This window comes from Sus scrofa, chromosome 4 (assembly GCF_000003025.6).
Source record: "Sus scrofa isolate TJ Tabasco breed Duroc chromosome 4, Sscrofa11.1, whole genome shotgun sequence".
Lineage (NCBI taxonomy): Eukaryota > Metazoa > Chordata > Mammalia > Artiodactyla > Suidae > Sus > Sus scrofa.
This window is the reverse complement of record NC_010446.5, coordinates 91,649,436-91,664,584: the sequence shown is the minus strand read 5'-3', so window position 1 is coordinate 91,664,584 and position 15,149 is coordinate 91,649,436. Positions and strand designations below refer to the sequence as shown.

Sequence of the window (15,149 nt, the reverse complement as noted above, 5' to 3'; positions counted from 1 at the left end):
TCTTATATTATGTTATGTATATCCATCCTACCCTCAGTTGTCTCTGAAAGCGTTGCTACATCAATTCATCTCAAATATAATTTGAAATATGGATCTACTGACAAAAGGAATACACACCCTTTCTAAAGTCAAAGAGAAATGATAATTTGGTGAAAATGTAGTGACAATTAATTATAATGAAAAGAGAGTCAAATCATCAAGAACAGTTTCCTACCTTGTGTATTTTATCAGCACTCTAGAGCTAATTCAGGATTACAGTTATATTCATCCAAGATAGTCTTCAAATTGTTGGAAGCATGCTTTGTTCTTCACAAAAAAAGAGACAAAGATTGACTGACTTAGTATGAAAGTCATTGGTCAGAGAGTCTGCATTCTTAACTTTATTACTACTAGTTTTGTGACATTGTAATTTCTGGGTAGAAGTTTCCCCCAGCTGGGAAAGAAGGAGAGGCCCTGATTTTGTGCACTTCAGCTTTCCATGGCTTTGAGGTTTTCTGCTATGAGTTGTGAGGCTAGCCCAAAGCACTATGATTAGTTCCCCATACTCACTAAATTGCAACTGTTTATAGAGTCTTTCCTTCTAACCCTTTAGAGACATGGTCTGATTATCATCAGGGCTTGAGGTTCCTCAGCTCCAGCGGTTTTCTTCTGGTTAAGAGACTCTCAGGGATTTCTCTCTTCTTTCATCAGAAGGAGCAAGAGAACTTTCTCGCTCTACTTTGTAATTTGCTCTCATTAGTTCCAGAGTTTTGTGTAACATGTGACTTGTAAAACTCTACTGGAAATCTCTGGGGAGTTCATATTCTGCCCCAAACCAAGGCTTTCTGCTGCTTTGTAAGTTTTGTTTTGGCAGGGAGGGGAGTGAATTTCATCCCTAATGCTCATTCAATTCACAATTCCACTCACCATAAAGCACTTTCTGTTAATCACTGACTTTTTCCCTGGGTATTGTCAAAGGGATTGCACTGTTTAAAGACTTTACTACAGGAAAACCCAGAAAAGTGTAAGGAATAGTATCTTCTTACAGGGATTTATATCTTGGTGGAAGACATATTATGGCCCCAAACTATGGTCTGCTAGATCACTCTCAATAAAGTCAATGTGCTGACTGGGTATGATGAAGGAAAGTGGAACATGTATTGCAAAGCCAGGCAAGGAGTAAGGGTGGCTAGTTGCTCAAAAAACCTGAATTCCTCAATGGATTTTAGGAAAGAATATTTAAAGGCAAGGTGAGGAGAGAGTCATAGGGTGTGTGACTAGCTCATGAACCATTCTCTGATTTTTTTGATGGTGGGTGGCTGATGTCACAGGGATTAGTGTCATCAATCCTCAGGTGCCAGTCATTCTGGGAGCTACATGCTCATGGTCGTCATGCAATTAGCTCCTTCTAAGTCTTAATATCTGCAAAACAACTCAGGAATGTATGTCAGGCACTGTTATCTATGTCTTTCAGGGAGTAACCAAAGATTCTCTAACTCTGCTATGTAGCTGAACTATTGTTTAAATTGTCACCAGTTCTCCTGGCCCAACTGGTATTTTTGTTACTACATATTCATAGTCTTCCCATCATTAACACTAGATTCAGCCCCTTGTGACTCAAGGGTGGTCTGGGAGACTAAAGCTTTTCTGCAAACAAGAGATAGGCAGAGTAATTGAGGGGAAGGCCACATAGGGTCCTGCATTGTCACTTTGATATTCTTCAATCTTGAGGATGAACGTGTGCAGGACAAGAAAGATAATAAAGTTATGGATTGAGAGGTAACCATAAACTTGGCAGAGAAACTTTGCTTTAGCCTTTTTTTTTTTTTTTAAATATAGTGGCCATTTAAGTGAATTATGCTGTAGGGTGCTATGGAGTCAAATAGAGATCCGACAAAATAAGAGAAAATGGACCAGTGGTCAGAGAAGGTGCCATGGAGGAGAAGTTTTGGGAAGACTTCTAAAATAGCGAGGGTTGGTATTCTAAGTCATACCTGGCTCCTTAAGTGATTAACCTCAGGTAACCACTACTCTGTTCTAGGTATCTATCTATCTATCTATCTATCTATCTATCTATCATCTATCATCTGTCTATATATTTTGTCTCTTTAGAGCCATGCCCATGGCATATGGAAATTCCCTGCTAGGGGTGGAATCAGAGCTGTAGCTGCCAGCCTACACCACAGCCACAGCAATACCAGATCTGAGCCATGTCTGTGACCTACACCACAGCTCACAGCAATGCCGGATCCTTAACCCACTGAGTGAGGCCAGGGTTTGAACCGGCAACCTCATGGTTACTAGTTGGATGCGTTTCTGCTGTGCCGCAAAGGAAACTCCATCTATGAATCTAATTTTATGTTCACTTATTCTTTCTCCAAGCAGTTCTGCTGTCAAGAATATCTAAATGACTTTTTAAAAAATTTTTTTCAGTTATTGTAATTCCAAGTCCATTGTTTCTGTTGGGTTCTTTTTTGTTATTCCTATTTCTTTATTGATATTCTATATTTGATCAAAATTGTCATGATATTTTACTAGTTTAATCATTTTTTTTTAGTTATTTGAATATACAATAGCTACTTTGACGTTTTTGTTATTTAAATGTAGTTATACTAACGGGCAGTTCCTTCTGTCTGATATTTTTTCTGGTATTGGGTAATATCATGTTTATTTACATGTCTCATATTTTTTGTTGGTTGTGAAAATTAAATGCTTTAGATAATATATTAAAGAAACCCTGGTTCTTGGTCCTCCCCCTTCAAACACCCACATGTTCGTTTTGTTCTTCTTGTTATTTGCGTTCACGTTTGTTTAGAGACTGGCTTGATTAGCAAATTCTATTCTTCACCATCCTCTTACAGTAATAGATCCCTGATATTGCGCCTCACAGGAACAGCTTGTTATGCTCACAATCATCCTAGAATGACAATGGTTTTGATAAGACTCAGTTTAAATGCCCCTTTTCTAACCATATCCCCTTACAAATCTCCTAATTGCTCTATATTTTTCAACTCTACCCTATAATATAAATTGTTCCATAGAATAATAAAGCAAAATTCTGCCCTCTTTGGGAAAATAGTTCCTGATATCAGTGTTTAAGATTTGTTATGACCCAGGCAGCCCTCTTCCTGGCTGTGTCTTTCTTCTATCTAGGGAGCTTCTTAGATGAGTCTCATACGTTGAGGTAGAGCATCCTTATCTGGGGACATTGACCAACGATATGACTGAACCCTTTAGCGACTTTTTATGTGTCTGTTGTCTTTTGATCACTCCCATAAATAAGTGACAACCTTAATGTAGGTTATAATTACGTTTCTTCCCAAGAAGAATGTGAGTTTCTTGTGTTTTTGTTTTCACTATGGTAGTGCAGTTTCTTGGGCAGAGTTAATGCCATATGTAAATAAATGGACTCTTTTTACACTTAAGTGGAAAACGGAAGTCACTTATCTCCTATTTTATACCTTCATTTATCCCTTATTTTAATATCTTATTGATTTGAGTAAATACCCAACTGCTTCAAACTAAGGGACTTTTCTGGTAAGAAAATTTAAAAAAAAATCTAATAGAAATTGTTCCAGAGCCAAACTCTTTTAATTTAACCTAGCTCTTATGTTGTTGAAGTAACACATAGTCTAAAAGTGAAAAGGGGTGTTTCACATGTATATCGAAGTATGTAACTATAGTTATTCACTTTTATTGCTACATGCCAATCCTCTGTATAAGCATATTAACAAGTATCTATCTATGCTACTATTATTGAATACTTGAATATTTCTTATCTCTGGTCTATCACAACTATTGCTTCTATGAACAAGTATCAGTAGAGTAGTTGTGTCCTTCAAGAAAGGACATGTTAGCATCAGAACTGAGAAAAGGATTTGGGAAAATCCCTAGGCTTATGTGTTGGAATTCACAGACAATTGCTATATATTTGAGATATAAAAATCCAAAGTATTTCTTATTTTCTTTAGGTAATACAAATAATCGATTTTGCATTTGTCTGTTTTACTTCATTGCACATTGTATTTCTGTCAAAATAAAAAAACAATTGTCACATCCATCAATATCATGACAGTATTTGTTTTAAAACATTTGCTGTTTAATATCTTCATCTTATAGAAAATGGATATTATTTCTAGCCCTCCTCACAGATTTCCCCAGTCATGGAACATGTAAGCTCTACTATCCCGTTTGTTTATTCAAATCAATGTTCCAAAATATCCTGTATATTCAGAAGTTAGCATCTGACAGTCATTGAAGAACGGCATCATGAAGAGAGTTATTAAAACATTCAATAGAGCATCTTGGAACTTAAAAATACAGGTATCTATTAATATATACACAAATACACAGTTGATGATTACTCCACAGTATATCTCTTATCAGAAATGGCTTGTCTCATGGGAGACACAATTTAGTACCTCACAACGATGTGGAGAAAATTTCTTCAATGATATTTTAAAACATCTCTTAGATATTTTAAAACATCTCTAGATATTTTAAAACATCTCTTAGTATAGTGGTCAGAGGTATTTTTTTTTCCTTCCACGTTCTTGAGTTTCCACTTCTTCAAATACGTAGGTCATGTAATGGTTGATTGACAATAGCCTAGAATCTGGATGGACAGATAGAAGTAGTTGGGCAACTTCCTCAGTAAGCTAAGAAAATGCTTGTTATGGCTTAGGTCCAAGACTCAGTCACTTGACCCACATATGACACCCTCTGGAAAAAAGAAAGTGGCATAGGCTCTCCCAGATGTCACAGAGTAAATATCTCACCGATATTTGTGGGCACTCAATCATGTAGCAATAAACCAAGATTATTTATTCAAGGAACTTGTCTTTCCAAGCACCTTTCTGAAAGCATTCTTCATGTCCTTATTCCTGAGGCTGAAAATGAGAGGGCTGAGGAAAGGAGTAATGACAGTGTAAGGGACTGCTATGACTGTGTCATCTCCCCCTGATGCTCCTGGCTTCAGATAGACAATAGATGCAAACCCAAAGTGGATGATGACCACCGTGAGGTGGGAGGCACAGGTAGAAAATGCCTTCTGCTTGCCCTCAGCTGAAGGGATCCTGAGGACAGTGGAGAGAATGAAAACATAAGTGAGGATGATGAGCAGGAAGGTGCCCATCAAGCCCGACACTGAGATTGCTGTTACAATGAGTTCAGTGAGTTCACTGTCTAGACAGGACAGCCTCACCACTGCCCGCATATGACAGAAGAAGTGTTTGACAAGGTTGGGGCCACAGAAAGAGCCCCTGAATATTAGTGTAGTCTCAGTAACAGAGATAATGAAGCCAGCAACCCAAGCAGAGACCACAAGTTGCCCACATACCACGTTGGTCATAAGCAGTGGATATCTGAGAGGGTTGCAGATGGCAAGGAAGCGATCAAAACCCATCAAAGTGAGAATGACACAATTAGTGCCACCAAGCCCCAAGAAGAAACACATCTGCAAGCCACATCCTATGATTGTAATGCTTCTGTTCTTGGCCAGGAGATCTGCGAGCATCTTGGGGGTAATGGTCAATGTGTAGCAGGTCTCAGAGAAAGAGAGTGCACTAAGGAAGAGGTACATAGGAGTGTGGAGACATCTGTCTACCCATGTTAGATACATGATGGCCAGGTTCCCTGTGAGGGTGAGAAGGTAGAGGCAGAAGAAAACCACAGAGAGGAATGTATGTGCATATGGGTAAACAGAGAAGCCAACAAGGACGAATTCTTTCAGGATTGTCCGGTTGATCTTCATTCTTTGAATGCCTGAAATCTAAAAGAAGTAACAAATAAATATTGAATTTTTCATTATCTCTTGAAAATGTTGGTGTGAATGTGAAAAATAACCATGTTGCAATTGCCCATTGACTCTTTTAAAATTGTAGTTAATTTGCCATGTTTTATTAGTTTCAAGGGTACAGTAAAGTGATTCAGTTACTTACACACACACACACACACACACACACACACACACTCTTTTCTATTATAGGTTACTTAAGTTATTGAGCATAGTTCCCTGGGTTATACAGTAGGTCCAGTTACTTACCTATTTTTATATAGGAGTGCATATATGTTAATTCAAGCTCTTAATTTATCTCTCCTCTCATTCCCACTATCCCTTTTGGTAGCCATAAATTTGTTTTCTGTGTCTGTGAGTCTATTCCTATCTTGTAACTTAGTACATTTGCATGATTTTTTTTTCAATTCCACCTATCAGTGATATATAATGACGTTTGTATTAATCTGACTTACTTCACTTAATATGATAGATCCATCCTTGTTGCTGCAAATGGCATTAATTAATTCCTTTATATGGCTTAAAAATGGAATATATTCCATGGTATATATGTACCACGTTTTCTTTATTTATTCTACATGTCAATGAACATTTAGATGTCTTCTATGTCTTGGCTATTGTAAATAGTGCTGCTATAAACATTGGAGTGCATGTATCTTTTTAAATTATAAATTTCTTCTTTTCCAGATGTATGCCCAGGAGTAGAATCACTAGCTCATATGGTAATTGTGTTTTTAGTTTTTTAAGGAACATCCAAACTGTTCTCCACAGTAGCTACACCAATTGATTCTTCTGTATTTAGCCTAGCAGATCACCATTTGTATGGAGATGATGGCTTTTTCTAACTTTTCATTCATTTGTTCCTTTTTATAGAGCAACTAATTACTGATAACTTATTATGACGTTTTCTGGCCTATTTATGAAAAGAATTTATTGGCCGGTAGTTTTTTCAAAGGAATGGAAAATACTGTAACTGACGTCAGATTTGGATGAGAATCTGAACCCTGATCACTACTTAGTGATCTTTTCTATGAAGTTTCCTCTATTTATCTTTTTCCTTTCCTGTTTTTTTTTCTCCCTATACCTACACCTTCTTATCTATGAGTAATTATCTCCCAAAGAGAAGAGTATTTCTCTGACTTTTCTCCTAAGCATATATTGTATTGGACACCATGGAATTGATTCTGGGCTTCGTCAATAAGACCTTTTATGTGAGCCCCCTAGTATCAAAACTTAGTCGTGTCTCTTTGGTATCCAAATCTACACCTGTAGATTATTGTTTCACTTTTCCCTATAGACAGCTTTCTGAAGTATTCTGGACTGCTCCAAAAGATTTTATCCCTCTGTCAGGAAATATTAGATCCCAATATGCTCCTCTGTTTATCCTAAGCCACTGTGGAAAAATTCTATCAGTAGAGCAACTTATACATTAAAATTCTTAAATTCCTATAACTCGTCACAGTAAATCTATAAGAATGCAATTACATGGATTGTGGCACTGAAAGATTTACTAAGTAATCCAAAGTGGAAAAAAATACATAAATAATATACGTTATACTTATTACATATAAACATAAGTATATTTCTTCTTATATTATGTTATGTATATCCATCCTACCCTCAGTTGTCTCTGAAAGCGTTGCTACATCAATTCATCTCAAATATAATTTGAAATATGGATCTACTGACAAAAGGAATACACACCCTTTCTAAAGTCAAAGAGAAATGATAATTTGGTGAAAATGTAGTGACAATTAATTATAATGAAAAGAGAGTCAAATCATCAAGAACAGTTTCCTACCTTGTGTATTTTATCAGCACTCTAGAGCTAATTCAGGATTACAGTTATATTCATCCAAGATAGTCTTCAAATTGTTGGAAGCATGCTTTGTTCTTCACAAAAAAAGAGACAAAGATTGACTGACTTAGTATGAAAGTCATTGGTCAGAGAGTCTGCATTCTTAACTTTATTACTACTAGTTTTGTGACATTGTAATTTCTGGGTAGAAGTTTCCCCCAGCTGGGAAAGAAGGAGAGGCCCTGATTTTGTGCACTTCAGCTTTCCATGGCTTTGAGGTTTTCTGCTATGAGTTGTGAGGCTAGCCCAAAGCACTATGATTAGTTCCCCATACTCACTAAATTGCAACTGTTTATAGAGTCTTTCCTTCTAACCCTTTAGAGACATGGTCTGATTATCATCAGGGCTTGAGGTTCCTCAGCTCCAGCGGTTTTCTTCTGGTTAAGAGACTCTCAGGGATTTCTCTCTTCTTTCATCAGAAGGAGCAAGAGAACTTTCTCGCTCTACTTTGTAATTTGCTCTCATTAGTTCCAGAGTTTTGTGTAACATGTGACTTGTAAAACTCTACTGGAAATCTCTGGGGAGTTCATATTCTGCCCCAAACCAAGGCTTTCTGCTGCTTTGTAAGTTTTGTTTTGGCAGGGAGGGGAGTGAATTTCATCCCTAATGCTCATTCAATTCACAATTCCACTCACCATAAAGCACTTTCTGTTAATCACTGACTTTTTCCCTGGGTATTGTCAAAGGGATTGCACTGTTTAAAGACTTTACTACAGGAAAACCCAGAAAAGTGTAAGGAATAGTATCTTCTTACAGGGATTTATATCTTGGTGGAAGACATATTATGGCCCCAAACTATGGTCTGCTAGATCACTCTCAATAAAGTCAATGTGCTGACTGGGTATGATGAAGGAAAGTGGAACATGTATTGCAAAGCCAGGCAAGGAGTAAGGGTGGCTAGTTGCTCAAAAAACCTGAATTCCTCAATGGATTTTAGGAAAGAATATTTAAAGGCAAGGTGAGGAGAGAGTCATAGGGTGTGTGACTAGCTCATGAACCATTCTCTGATTTTTTTGATGGTGGGTGGCTGATGTCACAGGGATTAGTGTCATCAATCCTCAGGTGCCAGTCATTCTGGGAGCTACATGCTCATGGTCGTCATGCAATTAGCTCCTTCTAAGTCTTAATATCTGCAAAACAACTCAGGAATGTATGTCAGGCACTGTTATCTATGTCTTTCAGGGAGTAACCAAAGATTCTCTAACTCTGCTATGTAGCTGAACTATTGTTTAAATTGTCACCAGTTCTCCTGGCCCAACTGGTATTTTTGTTACTACATATTCATAGTCTTCCCATCATTAACACTAGATTCAGCCCCTTGTGACTCAAGGGTGGTCTGGGAGACTAAAGCTTTTCTGCAAACAAGAGATAGGCAGAGTAATTGAGGGGAAGGCCACATAGGGTCCTGCATTGTCACTTTGATATTCTTCAATCTTGAGGATGAACGTGTGCAGGACAAGAAAGATAATAAAGTTATGGATTGAGAGGTAACCATAAACTTGGCAGAGAAACTTTGCTTTAGCCTTTTTTTTTTTTTTTAAATATAGTGGCCATTTAAGTGAATTATGCTGTAGGGTGCTATGGAGTCAAATAGAGATCCGACAAAATAAGAGAAAATGGACCAGTGGTCAGAGAAGGTGCCATGGAGGAGAAGTTTTGGGAAGACTTCTAAAATAGCGAGGGTTGGTATTCTAAGTCATACCTGGCTCCTTAAGTGATTAACCTCAGGTAACCACTACTCTGTTCTAGGTATCTATCTATCTATCTATCTATCTATCTATCTATCATCTATCATCTGTCTATATATTTTGTCTCTTTAGAGCCATGCCCATGGCATATGGAAATTCCCTGCTAGGGGTGGAATCAGAGCTGTAGCTGCCAGCCTACACCACAGCCACAGCAATACCAGATCTGAGCCATGTCTGTGACCTACACCACAGCTCACAGCAATGCCGGATCCTTAACCCACTGAGTGAGGCCAGGGTTTGAACCGGCAACCTCATGGTTACTAGTTGGATGCGTTTCTGCTGTGCCGCAAAGGAAACTCCATCTATGAATCTAATTTTATGTTCACTTATTCTTTCTCCAAGCAGTTCTGCTGTCAAGAATATCTAAATGACTTTTTAAAAAATTTTTTTCAGTTATTGTAATTCCAAGTCCATTGTTTCTGTTGGGTTCTTTTTTGTTATTCCTATTTCTTTATTGATATTCTATATTTGATCAAAATTGTCATGATATTTTACTAGTTTAATCATTTTTTTTTAGTTATTTGAATATACAATAGCTACTTTGACGTTTTTGTTATTTAAATGTAGTTATACTAACGGGCAGTTCCTTCTGTCTGATATTTTTTCTGGTATTGGGTAATATCATGTTTATTTACATGTCTCATATTTTTTGTTGGTTGTGAAAATTAAATGCTTTAGATAATATATTAAAGAAACCCTGGTTCTTGGTCCTCCCCCTTCAAACACCCACATGTTCGTTTTGTTCTTCTTGTTATTTGCGTTCACGTTTGTTTAGAGACTGGCTTGATTAGCAAATTCTATTCTTCACCATCCTCTTACAGTAATAGATCCCTGATATTGCGCCTCACAGGAACAGCTTGTTATGCTCACAATCATCCTAGAATGACAATGGTTTTGATAAGACTCAGTTTAAATGCCCCTTTTCTAACCATATCCCCTTACAAATCTCCTAATTGCTCTATATTTTTCAACTCTACCCTATAATATAAATTGTTCCATAGAATAATAAAGCAAAATTCTGCCCTCTTTGGGAAAATAGTTCCTGATATCAGTGTTTAAGATTTGTTATGACCCAGGCAGCCCTCTTCCTGGCTGTGTCTTTCTTCTATCTAGGGAGCTTCTTAGATGAGTCTCATACGTTGAGGTAGAGCATCCTTATCTGGGGACATTGACCAACGATATGACTGAACCCTTTAGCGACTTTTTATGTGTCTGTTGTCTTTTGATCACTCCCATAAATAAGTGACAACCTTAATGTAGGTTATAATTACGTTTCTTCCCAAGAAGAATGTGAGTTTCTTGTGTTTTTGTTTTCACTATGGTAGTGCAGTTTCTTGGGCAGAGTTAATGCCATATGTAAATAAATGGACTCTTTTTACACTTAAGTGGAAAACGGAAGTCACTTATCTCCTATTTTATACCTTCATTTATCCCTTATTTTAATATCTTATTGATTTGAGTAAATACCTAACTGCTTCAAACTAAGGGACTTTTCTGGTAAGAAAATTTAAAAAAAAATCTAATAGAAATTGTTCCAGAGCCAAACTCTTTTAATTTAACCTAGCTCTTATGTTGTTGAAGTAACACATAGTCTAAAAGTGAAAAGGGGTGTTTCACATATATATCGAAGTATGTAACTATAGTTATTCACTTTTATTGCTACATGCCAATCCTCTGTATAAGCATATTAACAAGTATCTATCTATGCTACTATTATTGAATATTTGAATATTTCTTATCTCTGGTCTATCACAACTATTGCTTCTATGAACAAGTATCAGTAGAGTAGTTGTGTCCTTCAAGAAAGGACATGTTAGCATCAGAACTGAGAAAAGGATTTGGGAAAATCCCTAGGCTTATGTGTTGGAATTCACAGACAATTGCTATATATTTGAGATATAAAAATCCAAAGTATTTCTTATTTTCTTTAGGTAATACAAATAATCGATTTTGCATTTGTCTGTTTTACTTCATTGCACATTGTATTTCTGTCAAAATAAAAAAACAATTGTCACATCCATCAATATCATGACAGTATTTGTTTTAAAACATTTGCTGTTTAATATCTTCATCTTATAGAAAATGGATATTATTTCTAGCCCTCCTCACAGATTTCCCCAGTCATGGAACATGTAAGCTCTACTATCCCGTTTGTTTATTCAAATCAATGTTCCAAAATATCCTGTATATTCAGAAGTTAGCATCTGACAGTCATTGAAGAACAGCATCATGAAGAGAGTTATTAAAACATTCAATAGAGCATCTTGGAACTTAAAAATACAGGTATCTATTAATATATACACAAATACACAGTTGATGATTACTCCACAGTATATCTCTTATCAGAAATGGCTTGTCTCATGGGAGACACAATTTAGTACCTCACAACGATGTGGAGAAAATTTCTTCAGTGATATTTTAAAACATCTCTAGATATTTTAAAACATCTCTTAGTATAGTGGTCAGAGGTATTTTTTTTTTCCTTCCACGTTCTTGAGTTTCCACTTCTTCAAATACGTAGGTCATGTAATGGTTGATTGACAATAACCTAGAGTCTGGATGGACAGATAGAGTAGTTGGGCAACTTCCTCAGTAAGCTAAGTAAATGCTTGTTATGGCTTAGGTCCAAGACTCAGTCACTTGACCCACATATGATACCCTCTGGAAAAAAGAAAGTGGCATAGGCTCTCCCAGATGTCACAGAGTAAATACCTCACTGATATTTGTGGGCACTCAATCATGTAGCAATAAGCCAAGATTATTTATTCAAGGAACTTGTCCTTCCAAGCACCTTTCTGAAAGCATTCTTCATGTCCTTATTCCTGAGGCTGAAAATGAGAGGGCTGAGGAAAGGAGTAACGACAGTGTAAGGGACTGCTATGACTGTGTCATCTCCCCCTGACGCTCCTGGCTTCAGATAAGGAATAGATGCAAACCCAAAGTGGATGATGACCACAGTGAGGTGGGAGGCACAGGTAGAAAACGCCTTCTGCTTGCCCTCAGCTGAAGGGATCCTGAGGACAGTGGAGAGAATGAAAACATAAGTGAGGATGATGAGCAGGAAGGTGCCCATCAAGGCTGTTGCTGAGATCACCATTACAATGAATTCTGTGAGTTCACTGTCTAAACAGGACAGCCTCACCACTGCCCGCATGTGACAGCAGAAGTGTTTGACAAGGTTGGGGCCACAGAAAGAGCCCCTGAATATCAGTGCAGTCTCTATTACAGAGAGGAAGAAACCAGTAGCACAAGCAGAGGCCACAAGTTGTCCACATACCATGTTGGTCATAAGCAGTGGATATCTGAGAGGGTTGCAGATGGCAAGGAAGCGATCAAAACCCATCAAAGTGAGAATGACACAATTAGTGCCACCAAGCCCCAAGAAGAAACACATTTGCAAGCCACATCCTATGATTGTAATGCTTCTGTTCTTGGCCAGGAGATCTGCGAGCATCTTGGGGATAATGGTCAATGTGTAGCAGGTCTCAGAGAAAGAGAGTGCACTAAGGAAGAGGTACATAGGAGTGTGGAGACATCTGTCTACCCATGTTAGATACATGATGGCCAGGTTCCCTGTGAGGGTGAGAAGGTAGAGGCAGAAGAAAACCACAAAGAGGAATGTCTGTGCATGTGGGTAAACAGAGAAGCCAACAAGGACGAATTCTTTCAGGATTGTCTGGTTGGTCTTCATTATTTGAATATCTGGAATTGGAAAAAAACAAGAAATAAATACTCAAGTCTCCATCATTCCTTGAAAATTTTAGTGTGAATAAAACAAATGATCAAAGTGACAGTTACAACTATAAAATTTGGGAAAGAACAATGTGAATGGAGAAGATGTATTTTCCTAATTTTCATTCATTTGCCATTTTTATTAAGCAACCAGTTACTAATTACTTAGTATGTTTTTTTCTGCCCCCTTTTTTATTTAAGTATTATTGGCTGGTAATACAAAAAGAACAGGAAACACTCTAATTCATGCACAGATGAAGGGAATAAAAGTGCATAAAATGATTCAGATTTGGATCAGATTCTGAACCCTGAAGTTACATGAAGTTGTTCATTGACAAAGTCAGGGTCTGACTTTGCAACTTCTACTTATGACATTGTCTTTAAATAACTAATGAGTGAAGTTTGGTATTTGACTTTTTAGGAATGTGGGGACCATATTTAGACAATGATTTACAATAATAAGAGAAGCCCAAAGTTATTTTCTCTTCTTGGAGAAGAGAGTTAGGTCCAGAAATATTAAAGAAAAACCTTCCTTCCCACTATACAGAAGAGAGGGAGGGAAGATAAAACACTCAAGGACAATTATGCTAAATCATAATTAATTTGAATGTATATGTAGTGGTTCAGATGATGAGACATTTTGCCCATTTCATTAATGTCAAGCTAAAGATACAAAAAAAGATAAATGCTAATGATTCTATATATTCCTTGATAATTCTATTATCTGATTTTATCTTACCTTCCTTGAAATTGCACATATTTTCCCCTCATATTCAAAATATTCCCTCAACTTTGTAGGATATTGAACTATATTTTTTCCTTAACTATATGTCAACATACATAAGAACCCATTTATAAAGCCTATATTTTGCCAGATTTGTTCATATGTTTACTGTGTTTACTCTTCTCACCATATAGATGAAATGCATAGGAAAATCATGAAATGTGTAGGGAAGCTGTGATTATTTAACTTATTTTAGAAATAAGATTACAGTATCTATGAAGCATTATATTTGTAACAGGAATCAAGCTGCTTTAATTGAATGGTATATTCTTTCCATTTCTCAATGCTTTCTCTTTGAGGAAAGAGATTATGAGTCATATAAGTCTGTGGCTCTCAAGGTGGAGTATTTAAAAGATCATTTCCAATAAACCTTCAATGGGTTGGATAATTCAAAAAATGCTAAATCTATAAGCAATCTCTGTTCTGTGTTACTATTCAGCAACATATAGCATGTGATTTTGGGCATGGTAATGGACACACATTTTACTGTCCTCAAATTTAGTTCACACTAAAATTAAGCATTCTCAGTGTAGAATCTTGCGGGTCACTGAGAGTCAGAAGAGGCAGCAAGAAAAGCATCTAAATTATAAATAGTTCTAGAAATTGCACAACCTATGGATTCTACCTTATAGGTCCCACTGAAATCCCATAGATACTTTTATCCCTTTTTTTTTTTTTTTTTTTTTTTTTGTCTTTTTGCTGCTGTTGTTGTTGTTGTTGCTATTTCTTGGGCCGCTCCCGCGGCATATGGAGGTTCCCAGGCTAGGGGTCTAATCGGAGCTGTAGCCACCGGCCTACGCCAGGGCCACAGCAACGTGGGATCCGAGCCGCGTCTGCAACCTACACCACAGCTCACGGCAACGCCGGATTCTTAACCCACTGAGCAAGGGCAGGGACCGAACCCGCAACCTCATGGTTCCTAGTCGGATTCGTTAACCACTGCGCCACGACGGGAACTCCGATACTTTTATCCTTTTAGACCTGAGAAGGCCTTTATTCTTCCATAGTGACACATGAGTCACATGACCTAATCTTTCCTGTGAAACTTTCCATTTTTCTCTACTATATCCACAACTTCTTATCTCTGAGGAATTATCTCCTGGGGAGTAGACTAGAGAATTTCTCTGCCTTCCTGCCTAAGGATATATTATGAGGAGCAGTGTCTAAATGATCCTGGCCTTCTTGATGATGCCTTTGGGTAAGCATCCTTAGTATCTACCTTTTGTGTGAGTTTCCTCAGGATGCAAATTCACG

At 37.3% G+C, this 15,149-nt stretch overlaps 1 protein-coding gene and 1 pseudogene across 1 annotated transcript; both read right to left on the bottom strand.

Moving 5' to 3' along the window:
- On the bottom strand, positions 4,799 to 5,785 carry LOC100626045 (annotated as a pseudogene).
- On the bottom strand, positions 12,138 to 14,340 carry LOC100153240 (olfactory receptor 10X1-like). The gene is made up of 2 exons (XM_001927244.1): positions 14,328 to 14,340; positions 12,138 to 13,111 (listed from the first exon to the last, which is right to left on the bottom strand). The coding sequence occupies exons 1-2, from the start codon at positions 14,338 to 14,340 to the stop codon at positions 12,138 to 12,140; spliced, it is 987 nt and encodes a 328-aa protein (XP_001927279.1).